The sequence below is a fragment of the Pyrus communis genome, chromosome 15 (genome assembly GCF_963583255.1).
Source record: "Pyrus communis chromosome 15, drPyrComm1.1, whole genome shotgun sequence".
Classification (NCBI taxonomy): domain Eukaryota; kingdom Viridiplantae; phylum Streptophyta; class Magnoliopsida; order Rosales; family Rosaceae; genus Pyrus; species Pyrus communis.
Window position 1 is genome coordinate 6,030,207 of NC_084817.1, and position 22,381 is coordinate 6,052,587.

At 41.0% G+C, this 22,381-nt stretch overlaps 1 protein-coding gene across 1 annotated transcript; it reads right to left on the reverse strand.

The window, feature by feature from the left end:
- Positions 1-20,204: 20,204 nt before the first annotated feature.
- On the reverse strand, positions 20,205-21,571 carry LOC137716948 (uncharacterized). The gene is made up of 3 exons (XM_068456289.1): positions 20,885-21,571; positions 20,500-20,830; positions 20,205-20,242 (listed from the first exon to the last, which is right to left on the reverse strand). The coding sequence occupies exons 1-3, from the start codon at positions 21,569-21,571 to the stop codon at positions 20,205-20,207; spliced, it is 1,056 nt and encodes a 351-aa protein (XP_068312390.1).
- Positions 21,572-22,381: the final 810 nt, after the last annotated feature.

A 22,381-nucleotide genomic window follows, 5' to 3' on the forward strand; every position in this document is an offset into this window, starting at 1 on the left:
TCTGAGGGTCGAATTCACAATGACCGTCAAAGGCTTGCGTCTTATCTCCAGAGGCACCTTTTTCCTGGGTCATCCAGCGCTTGGCCAAGCATTGAGGCCTGGAATGCTCTAGCTCCGATGCCTCCCGCTCCGATGGCTTCCGCTCCGATGCCTCCCGCTTCTATGCCTCCCGCTTCTGCGCCTTCCGCTTCTGCGCCTCGTAGTGGGGCTTCACACAAACAACCTTTGTGAAGCTCCACCTTTCTCCATGTTTAGTATCTTTCTTTCTTTTTTTTTTTTTTTTTATTTATTTATTTTTTTTTATTTACATAAATAAAATCAAACGGCATGGAATTTATCTTTGAATGGGCGGTGATACTTGAAATGATCCGGTAATAGTTTAAATTCCAGATTGGGTGCCTGAATCATTAACCACATGTTAGTATAAAAGAAAATTGAAATTCGGGGAGGCGGCTTACCTGTGTGCTCCAAAATGAACTCCAGAATAAACACCCATTCGAAAGTTATGACTTGTCCCGTGTCATAAAATCCAACTTCCTTGGGAATTGTGGTTTCAAATATGTCCTCTTTGATGCCTTCTACATCTTCTCCAGCCACTACCTTCTCTTGAATCATTCTTCTTGGTGTACAAAGTCCTTTGAAGAATTCAACACCATCTAAAACTTGCTATGTTGCACCAAGAATTGGAATAGCATTTTGCACCTTTGGGAAGGCTTCCACGATGTCCTTTTTACTCTCTTCTTGGTTGGGAATCAAAAACCTGCTAGGAAAAGGGACATTGGGTGGAATAACATCAGAATAACATGGAATTGGGACGTCCTTACTTGTGGTGGGTGGTTTAGAGGGCTTAGGGGGCTGCGGCAAGGGTTGTTCTACCCTTGCCGTGTGCATGTCTTCTTCCTCCTCCTCAATTAGCAGCTCCTCATCCACTTCTAGGCTATGTTTGGACATTTTTAGGTCAGCTCCAACCTCCATAGCACTTCCCAAAGTGATAGCATTATGGATTTCAAAATCTTCCTTCGAGTTTTCAATAGTTGAGTTGGAGAGTTCACTTTGCTCTTGAATTTGTTTCATGAACTCCATAATCTGCCCAAATAGCTCGTCCAATTTACCCAACTTCTTGTCTTGATTTTGTTCGTCCTGCGTCAAAGAGGTTAGTAATTGAAAATTTTTATCATTATCCATGGACATACTTGAACTGATTGGAATTGTTGTGGGGGAGGTTGTGGTGGCTGCATAGGTGTTGTATTGAACTCCTCATATGGTTGCCAATATGCTTCTTGTTGAGCCTCCTTGGCTTAATTTTGTGACCCCTGCGCCAAAGAATTTATTTCATTAAGAATTTGATTATAATCTATTGGCGAACTTGAATTTAATTGAGCATATTGCATATGAAGTTGTGGTGGCTGCATAGGTCTTGAATAGAACTCCTCATATGGTTGCCAATATGCTTCACGTTGAACTTGTTGATCTTCCCACCATATAGAGTTTGAATGATCCCTCCAATCTCTTTGTGGACATTGATTGGCTTGAAATCCTTGCCTATATGAAGCACCAAATGTAGGGACACTCTGCATTGTGGTCCTTTCGGCATACGGCGATAATTGAGAAGTAAGATTTGCCAATTGAGCTTGAATGCTAGCAAAATCCATATCTTATTTCTCTAGTACCTAAAATCAAAGAAAGAGAACTAAATCAAATATCAAAAGAAACAACAAACAAAGAAAACAACACTAAGTTAGAAACTAAAACGAAAACAACTAAACCAAAAAAAAAGAAAAGAACCAAGGGATTAGCAAAGTTGCTAATCCCCGGCAACGGCGCCAAAATTTGATGCGAGATTTATACGCACACAAATTAAACCCTCTTTTCGTCAAATTGTAGTATAAGTATAAGTAGGGATCGTTCTGGACCGGGGATTAGGAGGGATTGCAAATCTCTTGGAAACTGACTCAAAAACGTAAAATAAAGTTTAAAACGCTATACTAGACTCAAAGAATTCAAAAATACTTTAAAACATAAACTAAACAGATTCTAAGCACTAAAGAACAAGAAAGTAAAAGGGGGGTTTTGATTTGACGAAATTAACTAAATTGCACAAATTGTAATTAAAGGCAAAACGTAAATATAAATGTGATGAAAATATGGATGATGGAATAGCCAAGGGGTTCTTCTCCACACATGTTACACTTGCATACAAGATTGATTCTCAGTTGGTCTTTCGATAAATTATGAAATTCAATGCTCCAAGTTAATTAGGTCCGCTTAAATTAACTTTCAGATTTCCCTAAATTCATTGGATTGAATGGAATACGCATTACAACCAATTATTCTTAATCAAAGTCCCTAACTATGGAATACGCATGATAGAGACATTCAACAAAGATCATTAAGTTCAATGAAAATTATAAGTGTTGACGAGGCACTCGTTACTATGGAATACGCATGAAACTTATGCCAAGAATTCGTTTAACGCGATTGTTTATAAGCAACCTCCACTACTTGTGAATATAAGTTCATAACGATTAGGTGAAACTCACTTATATTCTAGCGTCATATTCATGCATGAAAATTAAGCTTGCAATCTCAATGAACATACATAAATAAGTTATCAATCAAACAGTTAAACGAATTGAATCCACAACTTATGAAATTCCAACCAAAAGTAATCAATTCATATTGCAAATATAAACATTTATTTCGAATCACCCCCTAGCTAAAGGGGGTTTTAGTTCCTCATAACTTTGAAATCAAAGAAACACCTAAACATTCCAACAACTCAAACTTGAATTGTATGAACGTTTAGGCACTATTCTCTTCCATTCCTTATACGTACAAAACAAAGAGAATTAAAATGAAACATTGAAATCAAAGAATCACCTAAACATTCCAACAACTCAAACTTGAATTGTATGAACGTTTAGGTCATCTTCTCTTCCTCGTTGTTGTAGCATAAGGTCTAAGGATAGTTGGTTTGGGGGAATGGAAGTGTGGAATGGAGTGAGGAGTGATGGAAATGGAAAGATGGTTTTTGGATTCTAAGGGGACTCACGGCAAAGAGAAGGAATGGAAGTGTTTGTGGTGTGTTGTGTATGAAATGAGATGATTCTTGAATGAATGAATGCAAGGGTATTTATAGGAGTAGTGGAGGGAACATATGGCTGTTTGTTTAAGTTGTTTGTGTGGAGGAATGATGGAAAAACAGCTAGGACAACATGTGAAAGCTGGAAAACATAAGGATCCCATGGCATGGCTTGTTGTTGGTGCTGGAATTGCATGTGTGTGCATGTGTTTGTGTTTTCAGGATGGTTCTTTGTGTTGTGAAGAGAATAAATGTATGATGGTGGCTGAATGATTAAAGGGAATGAATGGGAGTGACACTAGGTTGGTTATGCATGTGGAATGTGGCTGAATTGTTGGTGAAATGATGAATGGGAAAGCTGGAATTTCAAAGGGGAAGCCACGGCATAGATGTTGTTTGAATGTGTAAAGTGTGTGTGAATGCATGTGTAGATGCTAATAAATAATGCATGTAGGGTTAGGAAATAAAATCATAACTTAAAGGGGGATGATTAAAGGGTGTTGAAAGGTTTGAAATGCATGTGTAATGTTGGAAAGGGATTGGGAATGCACGGCTTTGGGGAAAGAATGAGTGGATGTGCAAATGTGTTTTAATTAATGAAAGTGTTTGGAGAATGAATGCAATGATGAAGAGTGAATAAAGAATGCATGTAGGGTTAGCTAGGTTGCCTTTGTTTGGGTGCATGTGTGTTAATGGTGGTTTTGCATGTGAATTGATGGATTGTTTTTTATGGAATTGATGGTTCTTTGTGATAGGAGCATATTCATGCTACTTAAATGGCTTGTTCTCGTCCATTTACGTTATGTTTCTCTCGTTATTTTAGTCCTTTATGCTTCTTTTGTGTGTTTTCAGGTTCTAAGGGCCTAGGGAGCAAGAAAGTGCATTTTGAGGCCATTTGGAGCATTTTTGGGCATGGATTGGATAGCTTATCCATGGAGCCAAGAGGATGGACGAATATGAAGGCCTTGTATGCACTTGAAGACACAACACATTATGCCATACAAACCAACCTATTTTAGGCCCATTCTATGTACTTAAACCCTAGCCCTTTAAACTAGTTCATTTATCACTTATCAAACCATTCACTTATCACTCACCACATATCATTCATTTATCACTTAGCATATCATTCATTCATCTACATATCAATAACCACTTATCATTCATTTATCACTTATCATAATCATTCACTTATCACTTATCATAATCATTCACTTATTCTTTCATCATTCAACCACCAATTCAACACATGCATCTTCAAACATATCAACCCTACAAGCACATGCTCCCCCTAATCCCTTGCCGTGCCTTCCTCAACCATTTCAACCACATTCTTCCACTTTGTCTCTCATCATTTCAGCCACATTTTTAACTCACATGCATCACATTCATTTCCAAATAACAATCATTTCAAATGCCATGCATTCACATGCATTTACACCACCAAAAACCCCTTTGCCGTGGGCTTTCAATGCCTTTCCAGCTTTCCCTTTTATTTTCCAGCTTTCATTCTTCACAATTTCAGCCATTACACATGCATTTCAAACCTTTCAACACCCTTTAATCATCTCCCTTTAAGTTATGATTTTATTTCCTAACCCTACATGCATTATTTATTAGCATCTTCACATGCATTCACACACACTTCACACAAACAAACACCCTTGTTGCCGTGAGTTCCCTACCTTTTCAGCATTCCATTTCATCATTTCACCAACAATTCGGCCACATTCCACATGCATAACCAACCTAGTGTCACTCCCATTCATTCCCTTTAATTATTTAGCCATTATCATACATTTATTCTCCCATAAACAACCCAACAATGCCGTGAGTTCCCACTCCCATTTCCAGCTTTCCATAACTTTTCCTAGTTGTTTTATTACATACATTCCCCCTTCATTATTCCAAACACATGCACCCATAATCATTCATCCCCTCCTAGCTGCAATATTCCCTCTTTTGTTCCCCCATTTCACCTATAAATAAGCATCCAACACTCCTCAAAATGCATTCACTCTTCCATACACATTTTCAGTTACAAACACCAAGCAACAAACCCATTCCATTGCCGTGAGTCCCACTTCATTTTCTGCATATTTTCTCTTCATTCTTCCATCTCCAACCACTCCCTACTCCATTCCACATACACCTAAAGCCCTTAACATCTCCTTAGACCTTGTGCCACAACGAAGAGGAAGAGAAGAGTGCCTAAACGTTCATACAATTCAAGTTTGAGTTGTTGGAATGTTTGGGTGTTTCTTTGATTTCAAAGTTATAATTTAATTCTCTTTGTTTTGTACGTATGACGAATGGAAGATAAGAGTACCTAAACGTTCATACAATTCAAGTTTGAGTTGTTGGAATGTTTAGTTGTTTCTTTGATTTCAAGGTTATGAGGAACTAAACCCCCTTTAGCTAGGGGGTGATTCGAAACTATGTTTATATTTGCAATATGAATTGATTACTTTTGGTTGGAATTTCATAAGTTGTGGATTCAATTCGTTTAACTGTTTGATTGATAACTTATTTATGTATGTTCATTGAGATTGCAAGCTTAATTTTCATGCATGAATATGACGCTAGAATATAAGTGAGTTTCACCTAATCGTTATGAACTTATATTCACAAGTAGTGGAGGTTGCTTATAAACAATCGCGTTAAACGAATTCTTGGCATAAGTTTCATGCGTATTCCATAGTAACGAGTGCCTCGTCAACACTTATAATTTTCATTGAACTTAATGATCTTTGTTGAATGTCTCTATCATGCGTATTCCATAGTTAGGGACTTTGATTAAGAATAATTTGGTTGTAATGCGTATTCCATTCAATCCAATGAATTTAGGGAAATCTGAAAGTTAATTTAAGCGGACCTAATTAACTTGGAGCATTGAGTTTCACAACTTATCGAAAGACCAACTGAGAATCAATATTGTATGCAAGTGTAACATGTGTGGAGAAGAACCCCTTGGCTATTCCATCATCCATATTTTCATCACATTCATATTTACGTTTTGCCTTTAATTACAATTTATCCATTTAATTTAATCTCGTCCAACCACAATCACCCCCCTTATTTTGTTAAGTCTTATTCATTTGATTTGTCTTATTTTATGTTTTTGAGTATTTGGAGTCTTTTAAACTTGTTTTAATTCTTTTAGTTTGTCTTAGTGTTTTAAAAGTTAGTTTTTATGTTTTTAAGTCAATTTAGAAGGTTTTAGCAAGCCCTCCTAATCCCCGGTCTAGAACGATCCCTCACTTATCCATTCTACTACAATTGTCAAAAGAGGGTTTAATTTGAGTGTCAAGTAATTCTCGCATCACTTTGCATGGCTATAAGGGAGAGAATAAGAGAGAATGGGCTAGGCCCTTTGTTTTATGTCCAAAGTGAATACAAGGCCTTCAAATTCGTCCATCCTCTTGGCTCCATGGATAAGCTATCCAATCCATGCCCAAAAATGCTCCAAATGGCCTCAAAATGCACTTTCTTGCTCCCTAAGCCCTTAGAACCTGAAAACACACAAAAGAAGCATAAAGAACTAAAATAACTAAAGAAACATAACGTAAATGTACGAGAACAAGCCATTTAAGTTGCATGAATATGCTCCTATCAATATGCACGGCAAAGGAAGTGGATTTTCTGCAATGGTTGAATGGTTGAATGATTATGGGTGCATGTGGGTGGAAATGCATGTGGGAATGCATGTGAATAAATAATGAATGCATGTGTACGATTTTGGGAGAAAGGTGGATGAATGTGCATGTGGATTAGGTTGTGAAAGCATGTGAATGCATGTGTTGATGAATGGGATTGTGGAGATGCTCGGCATAAGGGATTTGGAAAGGTTTAAATGTCCTAAAACTAAAGGGAACAAGGTTCCAACACTTTGGTCTTCAATTAGGTCTTAATTTCGTCCAACACTTTGGCTCCAAGCATAAGTTATCTATCCTTAGCCCAAAAGTGCTCCAAAAGTCTCCAAAATGCATCTTTTTGCTCCTTTAGCCCTTTGGACCTACAAACACACGAAAATAGCTTAAAGTACTAAAATAACTAAAGAAACATAACGTAAATGCACGAGAACAAGCCTTTTAAGTCGCATGAATATGCTCCTATCAATTGCACCTCCATGGCAGCCACCAACCAACCTAGCTGTCATGTTTCCCCTTTCATCATTCAGCAACTTTTCCCATTCATCAACCCGTGCATCCCCTCACCAAGAAATCATTCACCCACATGCACATTCAATCATTCACTCCCCTTGCCGTGCACATTCACCTTGCATTTCCAGCATTCCATTTCATTATTGCAGCCACCATTCATTCTATAATTCATCCACATGCACCCATAATCATCCACACCTTGCAGCCACATTCATCACCAAAGAACCCATCATTGCCGTGCACATTCCCTTGCAAAACAGCAAGCATCTTCCAGCTTTTCTCATTCATTGCAGCCACACTTCCACATGCATCATTCCCTCCTAGCTGTCATATTCCCTCTTTTAATCATTCATCTACCTATAAATAAGCATCCATTGCAGCCACAAAACATTAATTCCCATTCATACACAATTCACAACACAAAACAATCACACAACACACCATTCCTTGCCGTGCCTTCCTCAACATTCCAGAAATTCATACACATTTTCCACCACTCCCCAATCCATTCCACATACACCTAAAGCCCTAAACATTTCCTTAGACCTTGTGCCACAACAAAGAGGAAGAGAAGAGGGCCTAAACGTTCATACAATTCAAGTTTGAGTTGTTGGAATGTTTAGGTGTTTCTTTGATTTCAATGTTTAATTTCAATTCTCTTTGTCTTGTACGTATGAGGAACTAAACCCCCTTTAGCTAGGGGGTGATTCGAAACCATGTTTATGCTTGCAATATGAATTGATTACCTTTGGTTGGAATTTCATAAGTTGTGGATTCAATTTGTTTAACTGTTTGATTGATAACTTATTTATGTATGTTTATTGAGAGTGCACGCTTAATTTTCATGCATGAATATGACGCTAGAATATAAGTGAGTTTCACCTAATAGTTATGAACTTATATTCACAAGTAGTGGAGGTTGCTTATAAACAATCGCGTTAAATGAATTCTTGGCACTAGTTTCATGCTTTTCATAGTAACGAAGGCCTCGTCAACACTTATAGTTTTCATGATGCTTAATGATCTTTGATTGTATCTTTATTGTGCTTTTCACGAAAAGGACTTTTGGAGAATGTTGTGAATTGCGTTGCGCAAACCCATTCAATTCATTAACTTAAGGAGAACTTGACGGTTAATTTAAGCGGACCTAATTAACCCGGGGTGTTGAGTTTCATAATTTATCGAAAGACCAACTGAAAATCAAACTTGTATGCAAGTGTAACATGTGTGGAGAAGAACCTTCTAGCTAGCTTTCCATCCATATTTTCATCACATTCATACTTACATTTTGCCCTTAATTACAATCTGTGCATTTTAGTTAATCTCGTCCAAACACAATCCCCCCCCCCCATATTTTGTTGAGTCTTAGTCATTCGTATTTGTTTTATTTTGTGTCTTTAAGCATTTGGAGTCATAAATACTTTCAAATTCGTCCAAATCAAGTTCTAGTTTCTGTTTGAGTCAATTTGATTGTTTTAGGAAAGTTGAGTGTTTCAAAGCTATTCTGAGTCATAGTAGTCTTGTTAAGAGTTTTTACGTTTAGTTTTTGTGTTTTTGAGTCAATTCAAAGTAGATTAGCACCCCTAGTTAATCCCCGGTTAGAACGATCCCTACTTACATCATTACTACAATTGTCACAAATAGGGTTTAATTTGTGTGCGTATAATTCTCGCATCAAATTTTGGCGCCGTTGCCGGGGATTGGCAAAGTTGCTAATCCCTTGTCTTGAGTCTTGTTTAAATTGTTCAGTTCTGTTTTGTTTTAATTTTTTTTTTTTGCACCGTGTGTGTGTGTGTTTTGTTTTTGTGCCGTGTGTGGCACCTTGTTTCCTTACTTGTGTGCAGGTACTAGTTTATGACCCGTGGCTCACAACCTATTCGTGAGCATATCTCCTACTTTGACGGTGATTTCGAGAGGACTTTGAGAAGGAAAAAGAAATCGCAAATGTCTAATCCTCCTAGTCCCGAACCTGAATTAAAAGAGGAAGTACCAACCATGGCAGTGGACAATCGAACCTGAATTCAGTAATGGTTGCCAAGGGTTCTACTTCAACCCACTTTGTGAAGTAGTCAACTGCAACGATTGCATAGCGGACCTTACCCTTTCCTGCAGGCATTGGGCCGATCAAATCAAGTCCCCATTGGGCGAAGGGTCAAGTGCTGATCATAGGAGTAAGAGGCTCGGGAGGGGAGTGGTGAATAGCTGCGTAGCGTTGACACTTATCACATGAGCGAGATATTCTGATGGCATCTTGGTGGAGTGTTGGCCAGTAATATCCTTGGCGAAAAGTCTTGTGTGCTAGGGATTGAGATCCCGCATGATCTCCGCAAACTCCTTCATGTATTTCTCGAAGGACAATTTCCACTTCCACAAGTGTGAGGCACCGTAAGTATGGTAGGTTATAACCTCGTTTGTAGAGTTGGTCATTAATGATCAGGTAGCGGGTAGACTTGTATCGAATCTGTTTAGCTTGGACTTTATCATTTGGGAGAGTGCCATGAACAAGGAATTTATAAATTAGGGTGATCCAGCTATCCCCCTGTTGCAAGTTGCACACTTCTATGACCATGGTGTTTGGTGTTACCAACAATTCGACATGAATTTTTCTCCCAATCTTGTCTTCCACTGCTAAGGCGAGGCGAGCCAAAGCATCTGCATGACTGTTTGCCGCTCGAGGGACTTGGGTGATCTAGTAATGGAAGTGCTTGAGCAAAAGCTGTGTTTGCGCAAGATACGCTGCCATGGAATTATCCTTAGCGTCAAAGTTGTTTGTGACCTAATTAACCACCAATTGGGAGTCACTGAAGATATTAATTTGTTTAACTCCAAGGTGTTTGGCCAAACGTAAGCCTGCTAAAAAGGCCTCATACTCGGCTTCATTGTTTGACGCCTTGAATTTGAAGTGGAGAACATACTCCATTGCCACTTTGTCTGGGGTAGTTAGGACTAGTCCTGCTCCACAACCCTGTTGGTTGGATGAGCCATCAATATATAGAGTCTATACTAGAAGTTGGTTCTACCTTCCGAGTTTTCAGGGGTGATGAAGCCGCTGCCTCAGGTGTAGGAGAAATGACAACGGGATAAGTGAATTCGACAATGAAATCTGCAACTACTTGGCCTTTTTCAGCTAGCTTTGGGTGGTAGAGATGTCAAACTCTCCCAGTGCTATGGCCCATTTGATCATTCGCCCTGAAGTGTCAGGACTCTGAAGTATTTATCGGAGGGGGTGATGGGTAAGCATGATGATGAAGTGTGCTTGGAAGTAGGGGCGAAGTTTTCGAGCAGACATGACTAATGCTAGATCTAATTTCTCAATGTTGGAGTATCGTGTCTCCGCATCTTGTAGAGCCTTACTAGCATAATAGACAGGTTGTTCGATACTACCATCCCTAAGAATGAGGACGAAACTGACTGTTGAAACTGAGACAGATAGATAGACAATTAGGGTGTCACCAACTTCAGGTTTGGAAAGCAGAGGGGCTTTACTCATGTACTCCTTGAGGTTCTTAAATGCTTCGGCACATTCATCGGTCCACGTAATGTACTTTTTACTTCCCTTAAGTGCTAAAAGAAGTGCATTTGTCTGTGGCCTCAGAGAACAACCTGGTCAAGGCTGCCACCTTGCCAGTAAGGCTTTGGATGTCTTTTGAGGTTATTGGTTCTTTCATGTCCATGATTGCTTTGATCTTCTCAGGGTTAGCTTTGATGCCTCATTAGCTAATCATGAAGCCCAAGAATTTTTTAGAGCCCACACCAAAAGTGCATTTGTTAGGGTTCAACCTCATTCGATACTTCTTCAGGATGGAGAAGGTTTCAAACAAATTGGCAATGTGTTGGTCAGCATGTTTGCTTTTGACTAACATATCATCAACATAAACTTCCATGTTTTTCCCAATTTGTTCAGCGAACATTGAATTGACTAATCTTTGATAAGTTGCCCCTGCATTCTTTAGGCCGAATGGCATAACTTTATAGCAATATAGTCCTCTATCAGCGGTGAAGCTGTGTGTTCTTGGTCCGAATGGTTCATGAGGATTTGATTGTACCATGAGTAAGCATCCATGAAGCTCAAGAGTTCACACCCTGCTGTAAAGTCTACAAGTCTATCAATGAGAGGAAGGGGAAAACTATCATTCGGGCATCCTTTGTTTAAGTTGGTGTAGTCGACACACATTCTCCACAAGATGTTTTGAAGTAAGAGATTTTCCTTGGTCGGATTTTTCTTAACAAAGACCACATTTGCTACCCACGTTGGATAATTGACTTCACGGATGAAGCCTATGCTTTTGAGTTTTTCAACTTCTGCCTTTATTGCTTCATATCATTCAGCATTATAAGATCTTCGCTTCTGTCTCACCGACTTGGTTTTGGGATCAATACTCAAGCGATGACAGATGATATCGGGAGAGATGCTTGGCATGTCCTCGTATGACCAGGCGAAGACTTCAGTGTTCTCTTGCAAAAAAGAGATCAATGCCAACCGAATGGGTGGTGACAAAGTGGTGCCAATCTTCACTATACGATCTAGATAATCTTTTGAGATAGAGACCTTCTCCAACTCTTCAGCAGGTTGTGTTTGCTGGGTTAAAGAGTCATCTCGATGATCGTCAGGTTGATTGTTACCACCGTGAATATTCAAGTTGGCTTTGTCCGAGTTGGTCTTGATAACTTGGTCATGTATAGAAAGTGTTTCTTTGGGTACATGCAAGTGTTGTTGCTTGACTGAAGTGTTGTAACATGATCGTGCACTAAGTTGATCTCCTCTGATGTAACCATTGTCATAAGGGGTTGAAAATTTCATCAACAACATATGTATGGATACCATGGCCTTGAGATCATTAATGCATGTGCGCCCAAAGATGACATTGTATGCCATTGGGCAGTCAACCACCAAGAAGTTAGTGGTGATGGTGGCTGTGTACGGGCCTGTACCGATGGTGAAGGGTAAATGTACGCTCCCTAAAGGTTGCATGACATCACCAGAGAAGCTTATCAGAGGAGAAACCGAGTGATCGAGCAAGTGTTCAGCTACATTAAGTGTTTTGAAAGCTTCAGCAAACATGATATTGACTAACGCCCCCGTGTCTACCAGGATTCGTCGTACATCAAAGTTGGCTATGTGAGCCTCCACAATCAGTGGGTCGTTGTGAGGATAGATGATACCTCTTTCTTCCTCAGGGTAGAAAAATATTGGATCCTAGTTAGGCTTTTGATACTTGCCTCCCCTGTTGTCTTCCACGTGAAACACTTGGTGGCCAGGCTTCAACGTTCGTTCATTGTTTTTCATGGCCCTGTTGGAAGATTCAGATATAGGTGTGCCACCACTTATGGAATATATCACATTCACTTGGCCTTGGTTGCGGTTATCCCTTGGAGGGTGAAGAAGGAACTGGTCAATTTTTCCTTCACGTGCCAAAGCTTCAATATGATCACAAAGGGTGATACATTTCTCGCCGTCATGGCCATTATACTTGTGGTAACCACAAAACATGTCTGCGTTCTTTGTGGACTTGAAATCTGGCTCCCTCAGCCTTGGCTTTGGTATCAAGTAAGCTATACTGGGGTAAATGGTCGTGCATGTGGCGTTCAAAGGTGTGTATGTCTTATACCTCGGGGTAAGACCATTCTTGACACGTGTTTGGCCCATTGCAAAAACCGCCTGGGGGCGGGTATTATCGTGGTGATACCTTTGGTTATCGCGATAATGCCCTTTACTCTTTTTATTAAAATGAGACTAGTGAGGATGAAAGTTTTTCCTCTTGCCCTGAGAATGATACGTCTGTTGACTTGGTGAGGTATTAGGTAAAAGGAAGCGTTGCTGCTGTTTCGAAGGTTGATGTCTTCTCATTCGGTTGGATTTGGCTTCCACTCCCCATTTGCTGATAAGGGATGGCTATAGGGATGCCATTACCTCAGAGTAAGTCTTCCAAGTGTTAGCATTGATCAGTACTTGAAGAAACAGTCGCGTAGGCCTGCCGTGAAGGCTTTAAGGACGGTCTTGTCATCTGCCTCAGTGCAACGAGAATACTCATGGCTGAAGCGACCAACATACTTTCGTAGTGACTCATCTGGCTTCTGGCGAATAGTGTACAAGTCATTTGCGGAATGCAAGCGATATGTTTGGAAGATGTGTTGAGAGACAAATAGTTTTCTCAGTTCCTTAAATGAGTTTACTGTCTCAGGTGGAAGACGATAATACCAATTCAGAGCTCCACCAGATAGGGTAGAGGGGAATAGTCATTCTTCGTCAGTGTGCATCCAGTATGCCATGGTGGACTCAAAGAGGTTAAGGTGTTCAATCGGGTCGTCCCTTCCAGTGTAGAGTTGTAAGCCAAGCTTCTGCTTTGTCTTTGCTTGGAAGGGGTGTCGAGGATCCTCCTTGTAAGAGGGCCAGGCCTAGGTTGGTTCCAGTCAGGTATTTCGGCCTGACGTTCGACCTTCAACTTGTTTATTTCCTCAAGGAGTCGTAGGACAAGGGGGTCCTGAGTGGAGTCATGTACTGCTGGATTCTTCTTCCGTAAATCTCCATCTCCTCTTGGAAGTAGGAAAGCTTGGTCAAGGGCATGAGATTTTTCTTTGGACTCACTGTACTGACTTCCAGGGCGAGCCTGTCGAAACGCCCCCGAGTCCCTCGTACCTTCATATTCCTCTAGAACATGTCGCTCATTCCTTAGATTGGCAATTGGCTTGGGGAATGGGGGAGGATCGAACCTTTCAAAAACCCTTGGATCATTGACCTTTGAGCTTATATGGATGGGGTTCTCTCGATGTTGCCTCAGGAAGTCCCGACAGTAGCGATAAACGGCTTTTGATCATTCCACTCATTTTGCAAGAAAGTGCCTTCCTCCACTTCTCCTGCTTCGGGTTGAAGCAACTGGGTCAAGGGAGGTCTTATGTTGATCAACACCTTGATGAGTAACTCAGTCCCCATTAGGGATATCCACGTTGAAGGCAGGTGATCCCCTGTGTTGGGGGGCACCCAGGTGGTGGTTGAGTATGCCTAGCTTCATGGAGCATTCCGAAGAGCTTCTCATACTGCTCCTGAAGGATCTCATTCTTTATCGCTATCTTGTTGTTCTGAGCCTCTAGCTCATCGACTTTAGCCTGAACAGCAAACGTCTTTCGTTCATTCTTTCGTTGCTTTGCACTAAGTGCGAAGGGGTGTCGTTCTGTGTGCTATGGCTCCCTTCACTCCCCATGTTGGAGAGGGGTGCCTGGTCGAAAGTAAGTGTGCGAATGGTGGAAATCAACTTGACAAAGCTGGAGAGAGTAGGAATAAGTGCGATTCCCACAAACGGCGCCAAATGTTGATGCACAAAATCGGCGAGGACTTTGGTACAACAGAAAGTGTGAAGTTTATGACCTTCGCTAGATTGCTCTGGTCATTAGTGTGGATAAGTATGTAAATGAATAGAGATAGGGAAGCAAACAACACAAGATGTACGTGGTTCACCCAGATTGGCTACGTCCACGGAGTAGAGGAGTTCTCATTAGTTGTGAAGGGTTTACACAAATACATAGGTTCAAGCTCTCTTTTAGTGAGTTCTAGTGAATAGTTTAGTACAAATGACATTAGAGATTATTGTGGGAGAATGATCCCTTTTTATAGAAGAGAGTTTCTAACTTTGTTTTTACATTGACACGTGTCGTGTTATGATTAGCCTCTGATATCGACACTTGTCGCGCTATGATTGACCTCTAATACCGACATGTGTCGTGTTGTGATTAGCCTCCTGGTTGGAGGAAAAGTCTTATGGATCCTTGACGGTATGCTATTGACCGGTGCTTAGTAGTTTCAGGATTGGTCAAGTATGGCACAAACAAAGTAGAATAGCAATAGATGATTTTCCATGAAGCATAATGGAAAGGGCTGAAGAAAAAGCTACCATCATTGCTGCGATAGATAAAAAAAGGATGTTAAGGCCTAATATCATTTTTGTTGGCAATGATTTCCGGAAATCATCTTCGGCATAATGCAATGTGAGGATTCCCAAAAATATCATTATAAAGTTGTGGAAGAAAATAGCGATATAACATCTGAAACTGTAAAAGTTATAAATGCCCACTTACTTAAGAATATAGGAAGACCTGTATCTTGTTTATTTCCACCAGGAACCGTAAACGTTGTAGCAAACATGTTGGAAAATTAGTTATTATTTTATTATTGTTTATGGTTTTCTTGTGTGCCAAGGATATTAGAGTTTCTTGCTCGTCAAGGATTAGGGTTTTGTTTTAGTTTTCACTAAATATAGTAGTGATTGTATTAGTTTATTTCATTAAGTCAGTTATGATGTAGTCTCTTCGTTTTCATGTAGCCTTCTTGGCAATTCCATGTATTAAAATTTCATATTCAGTTTGTTCATTTGTTCGTTGCGTACTCTGATATTCAACTTGATATCAGAGCAGGTTCAATCCTTCGGGGATTTAATCTGCTTCGGTTGTTATCAATTTGTCTGTATGTCACTTCTTTATTCCGCTTCTTCGTTGTCAGTTTGATTTTATGCCTGACCTTTTAGGGTTAGTTATTGTGTGGTTTATTTTAATAAATAAAAAATTGTTGGGAATTGAAGTCTGAAGCCATGCCGGATTTGAGCCACCAGAGCCGGGCCACGCTGGAGCCATTCCGCACCGCTATTTGTCAGTCATTGAACTCGCACCCTCGACATTGCATTCCTCGCCGCCCACCAGCCTGAACTTGCACCTTCCACCGACCATCGTTACTGCTTCAGCACCTCAGACTCGAGAGCCACCCGTGATTTGCTGCAAAACAGCACGACTGAACGATGAGACCTGCCTGGCTTCCTAGCCCTGAACCACTTTTGACCGTCTCCGTCCTTGTTGCATTGCTGCCCCCACCAGCCGCCGTTACCCCTCATATGGATCCTTCTCCATCATCCTACACTCGCGAAGAAAAGGAGCTTGTTGCTGAATTTGTTCGCATAGAAGGAAAAAAAAAAACAAAAAAAAAAGAGGTTGGTTGGCTTCCTAGCCCTGAACCTCTTTTGGCCGTCTCCGTCCTTGTTGCATTGCTGCCCCCACCAGCCGCCGTTACCCCTCATATGGATCCTTCTCCATCATCCTACACTCGCGAAGAAAATGAGCTTGTTGCTGAGTTTGTTCGCATAGAAGGAAAAAAAAAAAAAAAAAAAGAGGTTGGTTGTTTTTAAGTCTTTGGGGCCCACGTGATTCTGCTATTGGGCTTGTGTTTGGAGCTTCTCGTTGCCCATTCCACGACGATTGCTCATGTGCTTGGACTGATAATCGCTCGAGTGTTTGACGTTGTGCACCTGGTTATTAATTGGATTGTTTGCAGGAATCCGCTTTCTTGCTTGTTTGCTTGGATTTCTCATTTGCTTGAATCGGTTGAATTCCTTGCTTGAATTGTTCGCTTAAATTGCTCGCTTGAATTGTTCGTTTAAAGTGCTTGCTTGAATCGTTTGCCATGTCTTGTCCGCCTAATAGGGCTTGCCTTGTCATGTTCCTAATGGAGCTTGCCTTGTCGTGTCCGCCTAACGTAGCATGCCTTGTCGTGTTCGCCTAACGAAGCTTGCTTTATCGTGTTCGCCTAACGGAGTTTGCATCCGCATCTGCTTGTTGGCAAACTCATGACGTGTGTTGCCATGAGTTTGATGGGGGTGTTAGAAAATTAGTTAATATTTTATTATTGTTTATGGGTTTCATTTGAGCCAAGGATATTAGAGTTTCTTGCTCGTCAAGGATTAGGGTTTTGCTTTAGTTTTCACTATATATAGTAGCGATTGTAATAGTTTATTTCATTAAGTCAGTTAAGATGTAGTCTCTTCGTTTTCATGTAACCTTCGTGGCAATTCCATTTTGTAAAAATAATGATGTATAATTGATTTGATATTGATTCAATAGGCAGAACAACCTATTTGTAGTTACAATAATGCCTAATATGGTTCCTACAATCAAGCCATAAACATTCACAAATAAGGAAAGGAATTATTTACAATATAAACAAAGTCAACATTCCTATTCTAAGCTTGATCTTCTTCAACACTCCCCCTCAAGTTGGAGTGTATGTTTATGACACCCAACTTGCTAAGTAGCACCTCAAATTGTGTTGAGCTTAATGGTTTAGTGAACAAATCTGCTGGCTGATTTGTGGTTCGAATGTGAGCTGTCCGAATCATCCCTTCTTGTACTTTTTCTCGAACCAGATGGCAATCTATCTCTATGTGTTTGGTTCTCTCATGAAACACCGGATTCGATGCTATGTGTATAGTCGCTTGATTGTCACAAAACAAGGCTACTGACTGCGTGTGATCAACTCCCAAATCCTTCAAAATGTTCTTCAACCATGTAACTTCGCAGCAAGTGGTAGCCATGGAACGATACTCGGCTTTCGCACTTGAACGTGATACCGTTGTCTGTTTCTTAGTCTTCCAAGAGACCGGTGCTTGCCCAAGTAAGATGCAGTATCCCGTGATCGATCTTCTTGTATCCTTACACTGTACCCAATCGGCATCACAGAATGCCCGCAATTGTAGTGACCCTGTAGATGGCAGTAGAATGCCTTGGCCCGGTGTTCGCTTAATATACTTAAGCACTTTGTGGGCTGCCTCCAGATGCAGTTGTCGTGGTTTGTCCATGAACTGGCTGAGTACATGTACAGCATAAGTCAAGTCTGGCCTAGTTATGGTAAAATATATTTATCTCCCAACCATTCTTCTGTATACCGAAGCATCTTCTAACAGCTTTCCATCGAGCTGTGTAAGTGATAAATTCGGTTCCACAGGGAATCGAGAAGGTTTGACACCCAAAAAGCCTGCATCATCCAAGATTTCCAAAGCATACTTTCGTTGTGACAAACTAATTCCATGCCGTGACCTGGCAACTTCGATGCCAAGGAAATATTTCAACTGCCCCAAATCCTTGAGTTTGAATCGGTTAGCCAAGAACAATTTTGTGTTTTCTATATCTTCCAAATTGTTCCCTGCCAGTATAACATCATCAACATATACAAGCAACACTAGGAAGTTGTCTTGACGACGTCGGACGAAGAGAGAATAATCAGATCGTGACTATCGGAATCCCGCGGCCTTGAGGGCAGTGGAAAGCTTGATAAACCACTGCCTAGATGCCTGTTTTAACCCGTACAACGACTTGTGCAGTTGGCAGACCCGATGCTTCCCCTTTCGGCCGAAACCAGGAGGCAAGGACATGAAGACCTCTTCATCAAGGTCATCATTCAGAAACGCGTTGTTCACATCCAACTGATGGAGACGCCAGCCACGCAGAGAGGTCACACTAAGAAGAACACGAACTGTCACCATTTTTGCAACGGGGGCAAAGGTTTCCCGGTAATCAACGCCTTCAACCTGACTGTAGCCCTTGGCCACTAAGCGGGCTTTGTAGCATTCAACTGTGCCATCAGCCTTCAATTTCACCTTATACACACACTTACAACCGATCGGTCGCTTATGAGGAGGCAACGGCCCCAAGCTCCAAGTCCCATTAGCTTGTAAGGCAGCAATCTCAGTTTTCATGGCATCACGCCAGTGTGGGGTTTGGACTGCTTGAGAGAAACTTGTGGGTTCTTTAAGAAGAGTAAGTTGAGCAAGATATGTTTTGTGAGGGTGAGAAAGGTGAGCAGAAGACAAAAACTGAGAGATCGGGTGAGCCGTACCTGAATGGGTGACCAGGTTCGAAGACGATGAAGAGGCGGTCCAGGAAGGGAGGCTAGTCTCGAGATGAAAGTCTTGCAAATAGGCGGGCGGACGGGTGTGACGGTTGTGGGGAAATGAGAGGTGTCGGTGGAGAGTGAGTGGGGAACGGAGAAGGAGAAAGCAGAGGTGTGAGTTCGGCAGGTGTGGGTGCTGCAGGAAGTGGGTTAAGAGAGGTGGGGTTAGGTGGGCCGGGTGTGGGTGGAGGCTCAATGGGAGGTGTAGGCAGGTGGGCTGCGGAAAAGGAGTCTAAATCAGAGGGTAAAAATGGGTCAGGGTGTGATGAGGAAATGTTGGGAATGTGGGTAAGATGGGGATGTGGTGACGCAGCGGAATGGTGAGGAAGAAGAAAAGGAAACACATCCTCAAAAAAACTCACATCACGAGACACAACGACCTTTTGTTAACTAAGATCAAAAACCCGATAGCCTTTTTTTACCATAAGGATAGCCCAAAAAAATACACCGAGAGGCTCGTGGATCAAATTTGGAACGAGTTTGGGCATGGGTAGAAGTAAAGCATAAACAACCAAAAACACGAAAATGGGAATAACTGGGAGTTTTGTGAAACAATTTTTCATATGGGGTTGTGCCATCAAGAAGAGGAGTAGGGGTATGATTGATGAGATAAGCTGATGTGAGAATGGCATCCCCCCAAAAATGAGTTGGAAGCCCGGCCTGAATAAGCAAGGCACTTGCCATATTTAACAAGTGTCTATGTTTTCTTTCAGCAACCCTATTTTGCTGTGGTGTGTTGATACAACTAGTTTGATGCATAATACCTTTATCTGCATAGAAACTGTCAATTTTGAATTCAGGGCCATTATCACTACGAATGATTTTAATTTTGGAATCAAATTGAGTGGCAACCATATTGATAAAATTAACTAGAAAAGGCCAAGCATCAGACTTGTGTTTCATAAGGTAAATCCATGTGCATCTAGTATAATCATCAACAATAGTAAGAAAATACTTTGCACCCGAAGTGGAAGCAATTTTATAACCACCCCATATGTCTATATGAATCAAATCAAAACTAGAATGAGTAGTAATTAAACTGGAAGAAAAGGGAAGCTTGGTTTGTTTAGCCAAGGGGCAAATTGTGCACTTGTCGGTATCACAAGATGCATGTTTAAAAGTAGTAATAGGAAATAATGGAAGAATTCTGGTAGATGGGTGGCCAAGGCGTTGGTGCCAAAGGATGGGGTGGGTCTTGTGTGCTTGATTGCATGTTCCTTTCTTGGTATGGTCGAGATAGTATAGGCCCTCCCGTTCAATTCCCGTCCCAATCATCGTTCCCGAACGTAGGTCCTGTATGATACAAAATTGTTTCAGAAAAATTGTAATACAAGATGAATTGGCTAACTTGCTAATTGAAACCAAATTCAACTTAAAGTACGGGACACATAAAACGTTCTCAAGGATCAAATTGGGGGACAAGACAATTTTGCCAATGTGAGGCCTCGAGGTGGAGAACATGTCGGGATCATAAATCACATGATCTGTGCAGCCACTGTCTAAAATCCAAGTGCTTTGTTTTCCATGAGAGTTGAGTGAAAAGGCTTTACCTGAGAGTTCTTCATGGGTTGCAGGATTACTAACATGATTGGCAGATGAGGATTTATTGTGTAGCATACTCAAGATTTGTTTGCACTCTTCAGCAGTAAACGGAAACTTCATCTCCTTCCTGTCTGTCAAACACGTTGCTGCTTGATTCCCTTTGGAAAGCACTGCCTCAACCGCTGCCTTCTTCTTGCTGCAGTATTCTGCCGTGTAACCTTTCCAGCCACAAAATGCACATTTGAGGTGTGCCTGACAAGTCTTGGCAGTGTGGTTTGTCTTGTTGCACTTGGTGCACTTCAGCTCATCTTTTTCTCCTTCAGATTCACGGTTGGCATTCTTCACGACAAACACAGCCGCATCCGGTTATGTCGAAGCTTTGCCTGCTGTTACTTCCGATTGCTTCTCATGCCTCAGAACAAGGGAGTACGCCTTGTTTACTGTGGGAAATGGATCTTGCAGCAAGGTGTTGCTGCGAACACTTGCATATGAGTCATTGAGGCCCATGAGGAACTTCATAGTTTTCTGTGTGTCCAAATATGCAGCCAATTCCTTGACTGAGCCACAGGTGCAGATCGGAAAAGTGCAGAGAGCGTCACGGGCATCCCAGAGTCCCTTCAACTTCGTGAAGTAAGATCCCACAGACATTCCTCTTTGCACACAATCATGAATCTCATTCTCGATATTGAACAGTTGAACCACGTTCACATGCGAGAATCGCTCCTGCAGTTCCATCCATATCTGCCTAGCGTTCTTGCAATTGATAACGCTGCTAGCGATGTCTTTCGACATTGACCCTAGCAGCCAAGTCTGGACCAGATTATTGCAGCGATTCCACTGCTGCCATTCATGGAGATTCTTTCCACTTGGTTCTTCGATCGAACCGTCTACGAGTCCGATTTTGTTCTTGACCGTTAAGGCCATAGTCATGGATTGTTTCCATGTGCTGTAATTGTCTTCGACCAAGGGCTGCGGCACAAGAATAGCACCGGGTTGGTCTAAATGATGAAGATATAGTTGATGAGTAGGATTATCCCACTGGGTTCCTGAAGCCGTGCCTGATGCTTTGTCGTCTGCCATGGAGGTCGGCTAGGGTTTTGTTGTGTTTGTTTTATTGCCCAGATCAATGCTCTAGTACCATGTAAAAATAATGATGTATAATTGATTTGATATTGATTCAATAGGCAGAACAGCCTATTTGTAGTTACAATAATGCCTAATATGGTTCCTACAATCAAGCCATAAACATTCACAAATAAGGAAAGGAATTATTTACAATATAAACAAAGTCAACATTCCTATTCTAAGCTTGATCTTCTTCAACACGTTTATTAAATTTTCATATTCAGTTAGTTTGTTTATTCGTTGTGTACTCTGATATTCAACTTGGTATCAGAGTAATGATGAGAGCCCCTACAACTGTACAAGATGTTGCTGTATCTTTCATCGCCCCTTCACCCTCTTTCACCAAGTCCTTGTGACCCTTGGTAAATAATTCACGTGGTGTCGTCTCATCCGTTTTATTTATTGCTTCATGATCTACAGGCTCTGCAAAACGTTCCACCTCCTGCATGTCATTCAACAAAAACTTTGAAGAGATGTGACTATATACATCCGAAGAGTAATTCTGATCTCTTGGTACAAATCCTTATGGCTAAGTCTCAAGGTATTTTCAGTTCAAGTTATGAAGGAATGGACCACAAATATATAAAATAACTTCTGATTTCCTTATAAATTTCAATTACATACAAGAGAGAAGATGGTGAATAGTAGAAAGGAGGGGGGTCCATCATCAATTTTCACAAATATGATTAAGTCTCTTATATAATAACATAGATTTTATAAGTATAATATATAATTAATTCCATGGATAAGTAGTCACCTTGAACA

What these genes read in the sequence shown, in the direction of transcription:
- LOC137716948 (XM_068456289.1), bottom strand. Translation starts at nt 21,571, where the DNA reads ATGGCAGACGACAAAGCATCAGGCACGGCTTCAGGAACCCAGTGGGAT. An exon ending in GGCATGAGAAGCAATCGGAA is followed by an intron (nt 20,831 to 20,884) that starts GTAACAGCAGGC and finishes TTTGTCGTGAAG; the next exon opens with AATGCCAACCGTGAATCTGA. An exon ending in AACCCATGAAGAACTCTCAG is followed by an intron (nt 20,243 to 20,499) that starts GTAAAGCCTTTT and finishes TGTATCATACAG; the next exon opens with GACCTACGTTCGGGAACGAT.